We start from the raw sequence: 14,945 nt of genomic DNA, 5'->3' as shown, positions 1-14,945 counted from the left end.
ATCTTTCTACTCAAATTTACTGCTTGCTAAAACCATATGAAAGGGCTACATTTGTATGGTTACCTTATAGCTATCTGTTACGTCCTTAAGGATAGTTCCCCTTAATTATATCACCGATTCCATAACACTTTGTTGCATCAGAACAAACGTATCTTCCTACTTGGTCTAGGTCAAACATACAACTCTATGAATGAATGATATACGTGTGGTTAACTTACAGCTATTTCGTAAGACCCTTAAGGCTAGTTCCCCTCAATTATAAATCATAGATGCCAATCTTTCACTAGGAATAATGTATATTTGAATTCCTGCTAGGTCTTGGGGAAATTTATAGCTCGCTAAAACCTTGTGAGCAGATGATATATTTTGGGTTACCTAGAGCTATTTGTTAAAATCCTTAGAGCTAGTGTCCCCAAATTATATAATGGATGCCATGACACTTATAAACCTTGCATCAGAGCAAATATATCTCTTTCTACTCAGTCTAAGTCAATGCGTGGTTACCTTACAGCTATTTCGCAAGACCCTTAAGGCTACTTCCCCTTAATCATAAATCATAGATGCCATCCTTGCATTAGGAATAATGTATATTCGAATTCCTTCTAGGTCTGTGTGAAATTTATAGCTCGCTAAAACCCTATGAACGGATGATATACGCGTGGTTTCCCTACAGCTATTTGTTAAAATCCTTAGAGCTAATGTCCCCAAATTATATCATGGATGCCATGACACTTATAAACCTTGCATTAGAGCAAATATATCTCTTTCTACTCAGTCTAAGTCAATGCGTGGTTACCTTACAGCTATTTCGCAAGACCCTTAAGGCTACTTCCCCTTAATCATAAATCATAGATGCCATCCTTGCATTAGGAATAATGTATATTCGAATTCCTTCTAGGTCTGTGTGAAATTTATCGCTCGCTAAAACATTAACCCCATGAACGGATGATGCATGTGGCTTCCCAATAGCTATTTGTTAAGATCCTTAGCGCTAGTGTCCCAAAGTTATATAAAGGTCGCCATGACACTTATAAACCTTGCATCAGAACAAATGTGTGTTTCTAATAGGTCTAGGCCAGATTTACAGCTGGCTAAAGACCTATGAATTGATGATCTATGTGTTTCTCTACAGCTATTTGTTAAGATCCTTAGAGCTAGTGTCCAAAATTATATCATTGTTGTATGTATAAGTAAGTAGGCCTACGTGTAGATTTGTGTTAAGATAGTTGTTGTTATACTGTTATTTAAGCTGATGTTGTTGTATATACATGTTGTAATTGTAGCTATTAAGTTAACTTTGTAATGGATTATATTTCATCTTTTAAATATAATGTTAAAGGACTCCAGGAAGACTAGTAAACAAACATTGCATTACTAATGGAGATTCCTAATAAACATAAATGCCATGATAATCATAGATGCCATGATGACGATGATAACACTTGCATCAGAGGAAATGTCTCTAAAATGTTTCCAGGTCTAGGTCAAATTTCTGGCAGCTAAAACCCTGTGAATGTATGATCTATGTGTGGTTACCTCACACCTATCTGTTATTGTCAGCAGAGATGCCTGCACCAGCAACATTACCGGTGAGAAGACTAGCCTCCGTAGCAGGCTTATGAAACTGGGGTTTGGTGGTCTTCGGCTGTTTTCTGATTTATATAATACTAATAGCCCAGTTAAAAAAAACGGGGGTAATTCAATCAGGCCGGCTATGTTGTCTATATGAAATCAGAAAATAGCACATAAAAGCTCCCAAAGACCCTGAAGACCCCCCAAACCCCCAGTTTTTGGCATGCTATGGAGGCTATGATATGAGAAGACACCGTCATGGCTGGGATGACAGATGACTGGATTACGGCAGTTTCCGACGGTAATTCATCTTGTGTCGCCGGTATCTATTATATAATAACACGTCGGCAATTTTGCTCTATTTACTCTTGTTGTTTTTCACCGTGTCAGCTTTCTGTTGATGCTAATTGCTAGATGGATTTCTGTTTGTTTTCAATACAAAAATGGCGACACCTTAGTAATGTTAGGTTAGCAACTAATCGTTTTCAATCGTCCTTGTTGCTATATCATCTAAAAGTTTCACTCACTTTTTTCATAGAGGTGCATGTATCATAGCATATTTGCTACGGAGTTTTTTTAATCAGATATTCAGCATACAAACGTGTTGGATCGATTTGAGTCAAAATCTATTTATAACTACGGCATCACGGCGTTAACAGAACGTGTCTTATTTGGGCATGTTGAAAGCCTTCTTTTGTGTAGAGATATGGACCCGGGTCACATGTGGGAGTCCATTCTGGTGATTCTTTGCGCTTCCGCCTCTGCAATAAGGCCACAGCAAGTTAATTTTATGGATGGCATCCTCCGCAGACTCCAAATCTAATACTATAGGGCGAAAAGAACAAGGCAGACCAAAGAAAACAAGATTCCTACATTTTCAAATTATTTTTACATCATAAACCTTGGTAACAAGAAATTATAACGTTTCCTATATTGTGCTAACAGACATCTTTGACCATTTTCGGCATTTTTGACCACTTTCAAAGGACAACAAACTTTCTTGTTGTTTTTTCTCTCCAAAATCAGGCGAAAATCAATGCACGCGCTGATGCCATCCATAAAAATTACTTGCAATGGCCTAAGAGGTAGTATCGCATCTGTGTTGTGATGAACAGAGGAGGTTTATCATGCCATGATTGACACTTTAATGGAGCTGGTCTGACAGTTGGGAATAGTACACAGAGGCGAACCGATATTTTCAGTAAAAGATAACGGCATGTTTTATTCCAACGTACGCTCACATTATCAAGTATACATGATAACACAAAATAGATAGCATCTTCGCCTATACAGCATGTACAAAGACAAATGTACAAAGAAATATCGTATACGTTTTGTGAAGTAGGCTGTGCAGTTGGTGATTGATACGTGGTATTGTATGAAAAGGCTGAGGCCACCGGAGGTCCTGGGAACACGTATAGAACCTGCGTTAAGCCCATGTCACACTCAGGACCTTCGCACGACTCCATTCCCGATCAACTCCCAACCTTGAAGGTCGGGGCTGGGTTGAGAGTAGCCTGAAATCCATCCTTTTCTACCTCCTACATGCTCTTGTCGCATTTGACTAAAAATAAAGTATATGACTTTCTCGAGATTGATTTGTAAACCTTCATAGTCAGACAACTTTTAAAGACTAGCAGACAACCTCGCCAACCAACCAACATCCAACCACAAATATCGAGATGCTCACCACAGACTCCCAACCATGGTCTGGAGAAGGTCGGGAGGCCGTCACGGGCTATGTGTGATAGAGGCTCTGCCAAACAGCAAACATGTACATGTCGATTCTTCTACAACGTTTTGAACCGTTCACATCATTTCCGCAATTGTAGACCACATGCATGGTAACATACTCTGCTGTACAACATAGTGGTCGATTGACGTTAGACTGGTCTGTATTGCATACAGCAACAAAACAGTGGGGACGATGTAATACAACACAAGGTTCAACATTGTGCTTTCCAGACTAGCAAACTGCATGTCATTTCACTGTATAGTCAGTGGTTTCGTCATTTAAAAATAACTAGCAGATTTTATGTTATCGGTGCTGTGCTAGTTATTGACATTGTATAATTTTCCTGGCTTCCACTGGCTGAAAAAAGGTTGATAAAATCACACTGAAATCTCCAGTTATAGTTTTCTAATGGCACCTCTTGGGAAGACAAGCTTGGTCAGAATTGCATGAGAGTTTATCTTTGTCTCAAGGACATTCAAGGTCACTCTTTACCTTCCCACAGTTTACCGAGGTTCGAAAGGCTGCGAGAAAACCTCTTGTCCTTCGCGTGTAGACTTGAACTTCGACCTCTCTTCAGATGTGTTAGCTTCTTCCGGGGGCTTCCCAGCTCCACCCGTAGCAACTTCCGGCGGAGCTGTTCCGCCATCTTGGAATAGAACGTGCACTTCCGGTCAACCATGTCCTGCCTCGTCCCTTCTTCCGGATTGGTTGTCTTCAAGGAAAGGCCCTAAAAAGAGGACATGTACCAGAATTAACGACGAATATACGTATATGGGTTCCATATATAAAACTTTGCCACTAGCAAACGCTGTCAACGGCACTAAACCTCTATCACACTGTCCTTGGTATATTGGACACTACCGGGCACTGTCCCGTGTTCTACTCTATTATCACAGTGTCATAAAACATATACAGTGTGTAACGTTAACCTCGACTGCTGCTGTTATGTCAAACAACTCCGAGTTCCTCCTGCTGAGACAGGGGCTCTGGAGCGGCGTAGTTTGATGTGAGGTGTCAGGAACAGTCCTTTACTCGCCACTGAACTACCATCACATACTAGTACTGTCCCTGGTGCTGAACTACCAACCCATACCCTACCTGGCACTAAACTACCATCACACACTTTCTCTGGTGCTGATGAACTACCATTACACACTGTGTCTGATTCTTTATTGATGCGTACAAACTGAGATACCGCCACTGTCCCTAGTGCCTAACTACCGCTACACACCTTCCTGGTCCTACCACCACACACCTGATTCTTAAAAGTACATACACCTTCTGCCCCTGTCCCGTGCTCTACTCCACTATCACAGTGTAGAAAACATATACCTCGACTGCTGCTGTTATGTCAAACAACTCCGAGTTCCTCCTGCTGAGACACGGGCTCTGTAGCGGCGTAGTCTCCGGTGTGACGCACGGGGAGGGTTGTGGCGTCAGGAACAGTCCTTTGCTCGCCGCTAGTGGGCTCTTCGGACTGGTCGGGGACTTTGGCGTCCGGCATGACGCCTGCACGAAGTAACTCCGTATTGGAAGACTCGAGGACATGTTTTCTTCAAATATATAGCTGCCTTTAAGGAGACACCTAAAATACAAGGAAAATGAGTGAAAAGCTTGAAATACAAACTTATTAAACTAAATGTTTTACCATGCAGGTATAAGTACATACAAGTGGCAGGTCAGACCCGAAGCAGATTGGAATAGGCTTGATTTAGTCAATCAATACCAAAGGTTCACTTTGGTATTGCAAATAAGGCTACCTGAAAAGGACAACACTTTTTAAAGTAGTTTAAGGTTTGGTTATTAATCAGATTTATCGGATGTTTTCGGTTTGTAATATTGGGTTTACAAAAATTGTTTTCGAGTGTTTTTGCTTTGGTTTCGAATTCTGTTGCTTTTGACGTTTTCTGTAGTTTTCAGATTACAAAATCGTTTTTGGTATAAATCGGTAGAAAACCCAGGCCGATCAGATAGAGACGTACATTTTGGTTGCATCGCTCTCCAGGACAAGAAAATCTATCACAACCTTACAATATAAACATACCATAAGTTGAACCTGTAGCATGCAGGTACAAATCCACAAGTAGTATTATTTTGTGCTCGGAAAATTGTTTGGTGGTGTTTTTGATTGGTTTCTGCTGCTTTCGACGTTTTCTGTTGTATTTAGGTTCATTTCCGTATAAATTAGCCAGATCGATCTGTAAGAGACGTACATTTTGGTTGCATCGCTGATGTTGGTCCTGCCGGGTTGACTACAGCTCTCCATCTTGCTGGCCAGACTGACGGTGTTCCCGAACAGACAGTACCGGGGCATGGACGTGCCAACCACGCCGGCCATGCACGGTCCAGAGTGGATACCGACTCGGATCTGAAAGAATTCACACAGACAAGCTTTAATGAGCGGGTGGAGATTTGGTTTCAGTTGATTGACAGGGTTGTAAACCGGTGTGCATTGGCTGGTAGGTACAGTACCGAGGCATGGAGGAGCCCACCACGCCGGCCATGCACGGATCTGAAACAGGGTAGACAAGCTTTCCGAAAGTGTACATTATACTTCGGGAAAGAAGTATTGTTTGGTGTGTCAATGGATGGGGTGGATGTGGTCTCTGTTTTCTTGTTCTAATGGTAGTCTGTGAACGTCTGTGTATGTGAAACCTTTTGGTATAAGAGATGCAGGGCTTGAAATGATGGACTATTGCTGGTAACATTGAATATTACCTGCACCAGACAAATATACCTGTACCACTCAGAATTTAGGAAGTACGGATCAAACTAAAACTGCACAAACCTGCATATGATGTTATTTCGAGCCATGTACTTACGTATATAGGCTCGTCCCCGTCCGGTGTCCTGAATGTTTTAGAGACGTCCATCATCCCCATGGCCATGGCGAGAACTCTGTCGGCGTGATCGTCTACCTGCACCGGGATCCCTCCAGCCACCATGTACGCATCACCGATAGTTTCAACCTATAGGGTACAGCATCAGAAGAAAACGCCGTTACTGTGTGCACTGTGTAGGTTCCTTAAACTAAAACTGTGCTGCTACCATCATTGTTTTTCTACAGAGGGCTATGCAGGACAGGAGCTACTGGGCTGCCATGGTGGCAGAGGAGGAGTGACCCACGACGTACTCAAGTAGGTCAACTTTAGTGCTATTACCAAACACTGTCCCGGCAATAACGTTAAACCTCTATGACACGCTGTCCCTGGTACTACCATCACACGGTCCTCCACCTGCACAGGGATCCCACCCGCCACCATGTAGGCGTCGCCGATAGTTTCCACCTATAGGGTACAGCATCAGAAGAAAACGTCGTTACTGTGTACATTTATGTTTTGTTCCGCGAGGGGGCGCTCTTGACACACCTGCACAGGGATCCCTCCCGCTACCATGTAGGCATTGCCGATAGTCTCTACCTATGGCATACAGTATCATTGTATCCAGAACCGAGCATGCCTAGTTCTATGCCTGAATGGGTTAGGGTTAGGATCAGGATCAGGCACAGTTCTGAATAGTTTCTGTCATATCCTTAACCGTGCCTATCTAGTTCTACGTCTGAATGGTTTAGGGTTAGGATCGGTTCTGGATAGCCTCCGCGTAGCCAAGAACGTATATTTGCCCCATGCACGGTTCTGGATACGCGTGGACTATCCAGAACCGTGCCAGAGAATGGTTATACATAAAGCACTGTTCTGGATACAGAAAGAATCAGAAGAAAACCGTCACTACTGTGTGCACATATTTCCTGTACCACTAGGCGCCGCTCTTGACACACCTTGGTACATTGAGTCCACTTGGACAATATTGTAGCTTCTTTCATACCTCTTTCTGTAGTAGGTATGTTGAGCAAACTTGAGAAAGAAGTATAAAGACATTTTGATTTGCAATACGGATTGATTCAATTTAGTATTGCTTGATAGCACCATATTGCTTTGGACGTTTTCCCCATGTCACTACTTTGCGAGCCGCAATTATTTCTACCACATATGTCTCTGTGCGTCAGCCCGCCAACGCAAACAGGCCTGGCGAAAAATTCGAGACGACGTTCAACTAAGTCTTATATTCTCACCCGCTGTTCATGTGCCAAAACTTCTACGGGGCAAACGATTCAATTTGGCGTTTCTGTCGTTCTAGATACGTCGGTGAAGGTTAGACATCCAGATAATGAGATACGCAAGAAAAGCAAGTTACTGAAGCAACTGAATAGATTTTGAAAACTGTCAATTGTATTCGGTTGCTTGAGTAACAATTTTCTTGTGTATGTCATTCTAAATGATCCGCAAGGCTTGTTATGTAGTTAACATGTACGCCGCGCACTACCGAGTCATTTTGCTGACGACATTTTCCACCCACTCTGTCTGCAAACCTGTCAGGCGTGGAGTTAGTAACAGTTAAAGGCACCCAAGTCGATTTCAGGACAGTAAATCTGAATTTTCAATTTTCCGGTCATTTTTTTTAAAGTAGTAAGTTGAAATAACCCTACCCCATAGCATACTGATATCTGTGAGGCAAAAATGTGATGTTACTGACGGACAAAGTTTGCTTGTTCCGTACCGTAGGCTGGTGGTAGCGGCTAAGTACTTATTTGTGATACGAAAAATAAAGGGAAAAAGTGTTCGACCACACTGTAAATCGTACAAAGTCAAAGAGGCTGCAAAATGGAGAAACATGGAAATGTATGCCGTCAATTGCAAAGAAAATATTGGAAAATGGATACTAGAATGTCTTCTTTTTCTACTGTAATTTTTTTTTGCCAAGTGTATAATTTTATGTGTCAATAACAGTGATGTCAATGGCCATAGAACTGACAGAAATGAAACTCAACAAGCTGATGACAAAACATTACGAGATGACATCCCACAGATCTGTGACAATCCAAACTGCCTGTGACTGTCGTACCAAAGCAAACCGCTAGGGGGCTTCTGACCTTGTAGAGCTCGTTCAGCTTGCTGAGCACGTCGAAGCTGGTGTACAGCTTGTTGAGCATGCGCACGATGTCCATGGGCTCCACCCTCTCGCAGATCCCGGTGAAGTTTACGATGTCCGAGAACAGGATGGACACGACCGGATGCGCTTCGGCCTCCACTGGACTTCTGGACACTAGGTTCTGCACCTAATGGGATATCCAGTAATTAGGCTGTTAAGTATTATTCTATACTGCATAATGTTAACCTCCACATGGTTTAGCCCTACAAAGTACTGCTCTGTTTACTCTCACTCAAACACATATGTATATGGTGACCAGCCCCTCCAACTGCCCTGCTACTTGCTACATAATGTTTACGATTACGATGTCCGAAAAAAGGATGGACACGACAGGGTGGGCTTCGGCCTCCACTGGACTTCTGGACACTAGGCTCTGCACCTAATGGGTTATTCAGTAATTAGGATGTTAAGTATTATTCTATACTGCGAAATGTTGACCTCCACATGGTTTAGCCCTACAAAGTACTGCTCTATTTACTCTCACTCAAACACACATATTTCCTGAGAGGGGTGAAGGAGGCTATATACATCAGGGCCCATCACTCTTCACTGAACTGCGACGGGGGTCGACATCGTCTACCAGATACCTTTGACCCGGTGTTGACGTCACACTTCAAAGAAGACACGTGACAAGCCTCACTGGGTCAGTCTACTGCGGAAGACCAGAGTGACTGGTCGAAAGCTCTAGGTGAGAGAATGTTTTGTGTTGGATCGAAAGTTTGAACTCTTAACATATGTAACATGTATATGGTGACCATCCCCTCCAACTGCCCTGCTACTTGCTACATAATGTTTACGATTACGATGTCCGAAAAGAGGATGGACACGACAGGGTGGGCTTCGGCCTCCACCGGACTTCTCGACACTAGGCTCTGTACCTAATGGGATATTCAGTAATTAGGATGTTAAGTATTATTCTATACTGCACAATGTTAACCTCCACATGGTTTAGCCCAACAAAGTACTGCTTTGTTTACTCTCACTCAAACACATATGTATATGGTGACCAGGCCCTCCAACTGTGTCCTGCTACTTGCTACATAATGTTAACGATGTCCGAGAACAGGATGGGCTTTGGCCTCCACAGGACTGCTGGACACTAGGCTCTGTACCTATTTCAAGTAGTAGTGTAACATTGACATTAGCTGGGGTCCCGTGTTTTTAAAAGAAGAACAAAACCTTGAGCACATTTAAGATCCCAACAAACTATTGCTCTGTTCATTCTTACTCATACATATTCATATATACTGGATGTGACCAGCCCTCCAACTCTGTCCTGCCACTTGCTACATGATATAATCCAACACCATAGGGTGTCTTCTACAGCAACAGTTACCATGGTGACAGGACAGTGAGTCTGGTCCAGGCCATTGACCTTATGTTTTCGGAGAAGAAGAAACAGAGCCATATGTTTCCTTCTGTGAAGGTAAACATGATAACGCACTTTGCCCAACTACCATCACGCACTGTCCCTGGTACTGAAGTACCATCAAACACTGTTCCCGGTGCTGAACTACTACTATTCAAAAGTCCTTATTTTTAAAATAATGCTACGTATGATGAATTTCTGATCAACCTACTTGTGAAGCAATCAGACCTTTCATTATTATTTTGCGCCCTGGCATATGAAAGTTAAGATGACAGAAGTAGACAGCTGTATTACATGTATAGGGTTGGTTCTTACCACATTTGAAGGTAGTATTGAGTGTAGCAGTTCTTCCGTGCGACGCTTGTCCTCGCTCAGGCTGCCCTGGAGCTTGCGCAGTTGGTTCCCGACGTCCTCAATCTTATCCAGCAGGTCCCTCTCGCGCCTACGCAGATAGTTAACCATGAGTACGTCCCTGCTTGAGTCGTGCAGCGGCGTGTCGCTGAAGTACAGACCCTTCCTCAAAAACTCTGACAGGTCTTTCACTCGAGGAGAGCACAGAAACAGGAGCATGTCCGATTCCGGAACGAACACCATCTCTCCCTTCAGCTTCAGAGTCGATTCCTCTAGGTCTACGTCACCAGAACTGCTAGCTCCTTCAATAACTTGAATTGCACAATTCTTCTCCTTGCTGATGATTCCTTGTGCCGTTCTCACGACATAGATGGTGTTCAGATGCCGCACGATAGCGCTGAAGAGAGAGTCTACCTTCGGACGGATGATTTCAAAGATGTCCTGAAATTTCAGCTCTGTCGACGTAACGTTGCCCCTTAACAACCTCCGAAGGCTCCGTCCCATCTGTACGACTTTAAGATTCCTGTCCAGCATGACGTGAAAGGGAAAGATATCACTGAGGGTGTCCACGCTGAGAGGAAGATCGTGAGGGTCACTGCTGGTGGTGGGACAGATCGTCCCACTACTCAGCCGCTTCTCGTCCCCAGGATGCCCACCGTCGCAGCTGAGATGACGTATGGAAAACGTCACGACCTGCCCCTGGCGTGACGTCAGCTCGCGCTCCTCGGAAACGACGTCACAGGCGACGCTGACGTGGAAGAACTCCTTAGCGATCATGCGCACTAGACCTTTCACGATTGGATAGAGCCCTAGATGCAGAAAAAAATAAATAAATAAATGTGAAATTTCAAACTTCCGAGAAGTAACGTTAGAGATAATTTGCGTTAATGGATTGTGCAATAGAATCCATTATTACTTGTATGTTGAGACCAACTCGGCTATTACATCATGGTTCGTACATTCCTGACGACCACATCCTTGAACCCAGGGCATACCGGGGCAAATCCCTGTCAATCAAATGAAACCAAATCTCCACCCACTTACTTTGGAACCCAAACATACAAACTTCCAATAGATTAGCGCCGCTCAAAACCGTCCCGGAAGTGAATATCCACCGATCATTAGAAACTGTGTATTTTTGTATATAGACTAACCACATGTATAGCTACATCGGAATTTGAAGGATCATTATAACAATTTTCAATAATCATTTCATACAAAACAGAGGCATGTACATCCATGTTTGCTGTCCAATCTAGAACTTGACGCTATCATTGCGCCAACTCTTTTAAGACGACTTACCAGCTCTTTCGCTGTAGTAGTGTAGAAAAAGGGTGTCGTCAGGTCCCTCGGTGCAACAGAAAGACGGTGAGCGGATGCCCGGATACGTGCTGGCCAGGTGCTCGTGCAAGCTGTCCAGATTACACAGGAAGTCCTTCAGACTCCCACCCAGGACCCTGAGCAGGCTGCCGAAGCCGTACTCTATGCAGTAACGGACGAAGTGTTCTCCCATGGACTCTAACACGGATTCTCGCGAGATATCTGTAACGCGAGAAAAGACGAGATTCAACATGGCGGACGGAACCAGATACTTCATTATGATCATTATGTCTATCTTCGCAGAAGGGAAACATTGTTTTTGCTCCTTCTCCTTCCGTTCTAAACAAATAAAGTCAGTGACCTGGACCAGACGTCTATCACCATCGTAACCGGTGCTGTAGCAGACACCCTGTGGTGTTGGGTTTCATTATGTAGCAGTCCAGAGTTTTGGGGCTGGTCACCATATACATGAATGCGTTTGAGTGATAGCAATAGTTTTTTAGGCTAGACCATGTGAAGGTTAATATTCTGCATTTGCTTTACAAACGCTATCTTTCTAGTACTATATACTTTTATGTGTGCTCTCTTAGGAATGGTTTCCAGAGCACCAGGGGATGGCATTATGAAAAAGAAGATGGCGTCAGGGTTAATGTCCTCTGTTCAACGTTGGAAGGCTATTATCACCTCTCAGTTTCTGTTAAGAGGTAATCCTCTTGTTATCACTTAATCTAAATAGGCGTGTTAACTGCCAAGTGTAGGCTTCATGATGACAGACCATGCGTTTGATAGCCCTGCCAGGCGTAGCTTTCATTTTGAAAGGCTCATCATTAACGGTCTCCAATGACGTCAGTAAGGTTGAACTTGTTCTAAAGCGTTGTACGAAGTTCACTTTAAACACCACTAAAAGCTTATCGCCACTTTGTAGAATATAAGGAAACCACATTGACTAATGTGTGAGTGGGAGGTTCATAGAACTCCTAAAAGATGAGTGACTCTGTAAAAGTTTTAAGTGACACTCAAATCATAACTTCCCCAGAACTTCTAACACCAACTGTGCTAATGGTATAGTCAAGTTTGCGTAGATGATAATTCTTGTGTGGGCTTTTTTGACAGACACAGACCATAGCTGACCATAGCCTCCAGGCCTTCCTTCCCCATACCATGGTTGGTAGCCCAAAATAAAATTTTCGTCCCGGAAGTAAGAGGGAAAGTTCCGTACCCAGCTGCTCAGAAATGGCGTTCAGCAGTCTCCAGGTGTCGTCATCGCTGTACACCTTGTGCATCAGGAACGTCCCGCCTCCCAGCTCGATCCCAGAGTTCGCTCTGAAAGGAAGAACATGCATGCTATGTGACGGAATATATGGCTATGCATCGAAAACTACTAGACGTGTTCGAGACACCCCCACCCCTGTTCTATAGAACAGGGAGTTCGACGTGTTCGAACACCATAGGCACCGCCCACTGTTCTATAGAACAGGGAGTTCGACGTGTTCGAACACCATAGGCACCGCCCACTGTTCTATGGAACAGGGAGTTCGACGTGTTCGAACACCATAGGCACCGCCCACTGTTCTATAGAACAGGGAGTTCGACCTGTTCTATAGAACAGGGAGTTCGACGAGTTCGATCATGAAAAGTCTGTTGTGATGGAGGGAAAAGCGTAAACCACGAATGATGCGATTACTTCCGGGGACTGCCTCGTCTTAAAAGGGTTACCTACCTACGTCATCACGCAATTACCTGGTACTGAATCAGCAAACCCGGTAAATAACAGTGTTTAACCTACGGTATTCTGCGGCATACCTTAGAACTAATCTAATCACGGGGTTTGTGTCAGGCTTACATAAACTGAATGCGGTAAATTTTCTCCCGAGGTCATTGGACGTGATTATAGCTGTATTTGCGATATAAAGTACAAAAAATGTTTTTGTGCAAAGGTGGCAATTTTACGAACAAACGAATGGATATATCAAAAGGTGGTCATGCAGCTTTCTGTCGATTGTATATATAACAATATACTATGGCTTCACCAAGTATCAAGGTGGCATAGCCAGGCAACTCTCCTACCCTTACATTACATTCAGATCGCACTCTGCGAGGTCACTCCTATTTTGAGTAAATTGCAGAGTGCGTCCGATCCGTTTGAACTTGATACTGAATCTGAGTGTAATGTAGTCATCCTTAACAACCCTTGACTGTAGCGAGCGGAAACTATAAAGATAGGCTCGCACTTGTGTTCATGTCTAATAGCTTTTTAATGGGATCTTCAACACCCAAATTGCTTGAAAGCCCTTTGGATACTTTGGATGTACATTGGCATTGGCTACTGTCCAAAGTGTTAGATTTTTTAAGATCTAAGAAAGCCAATGAATGAACTTGGCAGGTTTAGCGTACCAGTAGTGTGGTGGTTTGAATACTGAACACACGCAACTGGATACGTATATGTATATTTATAAAATTATATAACCAGTTGCGTGTACGTTAAAATCTTGCATACATACTGGATACATTTCAGCTGTAACGTTAAGTTTAAGACACGAACGACAGTGGCGCTGGTATCTCCAGATCTGATGATGTATGTATCTCAGCAGTTTAAATTCACATTTATTCTAACATCTTAAACCCAAGGACATACGCTCTTGATTTACAGCAAGTAAAGAAAGAGACAGCCTGGCTGATCTTCTTAATCCTCCACAAGAAGGTGTTTTCTTTCTTAAAAGCATGAGTGAATACGCCACGTTCTTTGAGTAGCCGGTGCTCTTAAGGGCCGATTTGACCTTGTACTACCATCAACCTTAATACCTCAGACGCACCTGGGGTCCTTAAGGTCAACCTGGTGCGCACGAGAATTTAAGATGAACTTCTTAAGATTCAGTTGCGTCTTGAATCGACGTAAGGTTTACTTGGATGAAAAACAACAAGAAGCCATAGGCGACAATTCTCCGTGAAGTATTATATATTGCAACAAAAAGAAGTAGCCATTGGCGACAATTCTCTGTGAAGTGTGATAAATCGAACAAAGAAAAATTGTTTAAACGCGCGTCGGCTCAGTCATCTTAAGACGCAACAACCAATCAGAGATGCGAGATGCCTACACGTGACGCGGGAAGGGCGCGCGATGCCCGAAATATTTTTGCGTCAATATTCAGCGCCGTGATTCAAGAGATTAATACCCGGAAACAATTTTTTTCTTGTTTTGAACGCATTAACATGCATTTACGCTAACCTAGTATGATTCAGGGTTACTTTTTTTTAACCTGCCATGGCCAGATTATCTAAAGATGTGTGTATTGTGTGTACAATCTATAGAAAGAGAAATGTACATCAGGTCCGATCATCCGATTTTCACGTTTCGGTTTTTTGGACTCGGTTCATGAACGTATTTTGGTTTGGCTCCTGGAATGTGCAAAAAAATGACTCCCGGGACTGTCTACAGGGAACACTCGCACATTCGCGGTGTATCAGGACAGCGCGACTGGTCGTCATTAGCGCAGTAACAGTTGCATAAACGGACGAAACCATTTCAAAGAAATGGGGATGTTTCGAAAATAAGCATTTACTCCAATATCAAAACAGCTACGGTAAAAATAAAAAGACGTGCATCATCCC

At 43.3% G+C, this 14,945-nt stretch overlaps 1 protein-coding gene across 1 annotated transcript; it reads right to left on the bottom strand.

Moving 5' to 3' along the window:
* Positions 1-5,063: 5,063 nt before the first annotated feature.
* Positions 5,064-11,373, bottom strand: LOC109470536 (guanylate cyclase soluble subunit alpha-2-like; the record flags this gene model as incomplete). The annotated part of the gene is made up of 7 exons (XM_019769501.1): positions 5,064-5,067; positions 5,521-5,675; positions 6,130-6,276; positions 8,238-8,423; positions 9,094-9,174; positions 9,981-10,825; positions 11,319-11,373. Coding segments are annotated over 7 exons (1,473 nt in total), but the record flags the coding sequence as incomplete, so codon positions are not given.
* Positions 11,374-14,945: the final 3,572 nt, after the last annotated feature.

Source organism: Branchiostoma belcheri, unplaced genomic scaffold, assembly GCF_001625305.1.
Source record: "Branchiostoma belcheri isolate BF01 breed outbred unplaced genomic scaffold, Haploidv18h27 scaffold23, whole genome shotgun sequence".
NCBI classification, from domain to species: Eukaryota; Metazoa; Chordata; class Leptocardii; order Amphioxiformes; family Branchiostomatidae; genus Branchiostoma; species Branchiostoma belcheri.
Note: the sequence above shows the minus strand (reverse complement) of the source record. Positions and strands in the feature narration are given on the sequence as shown.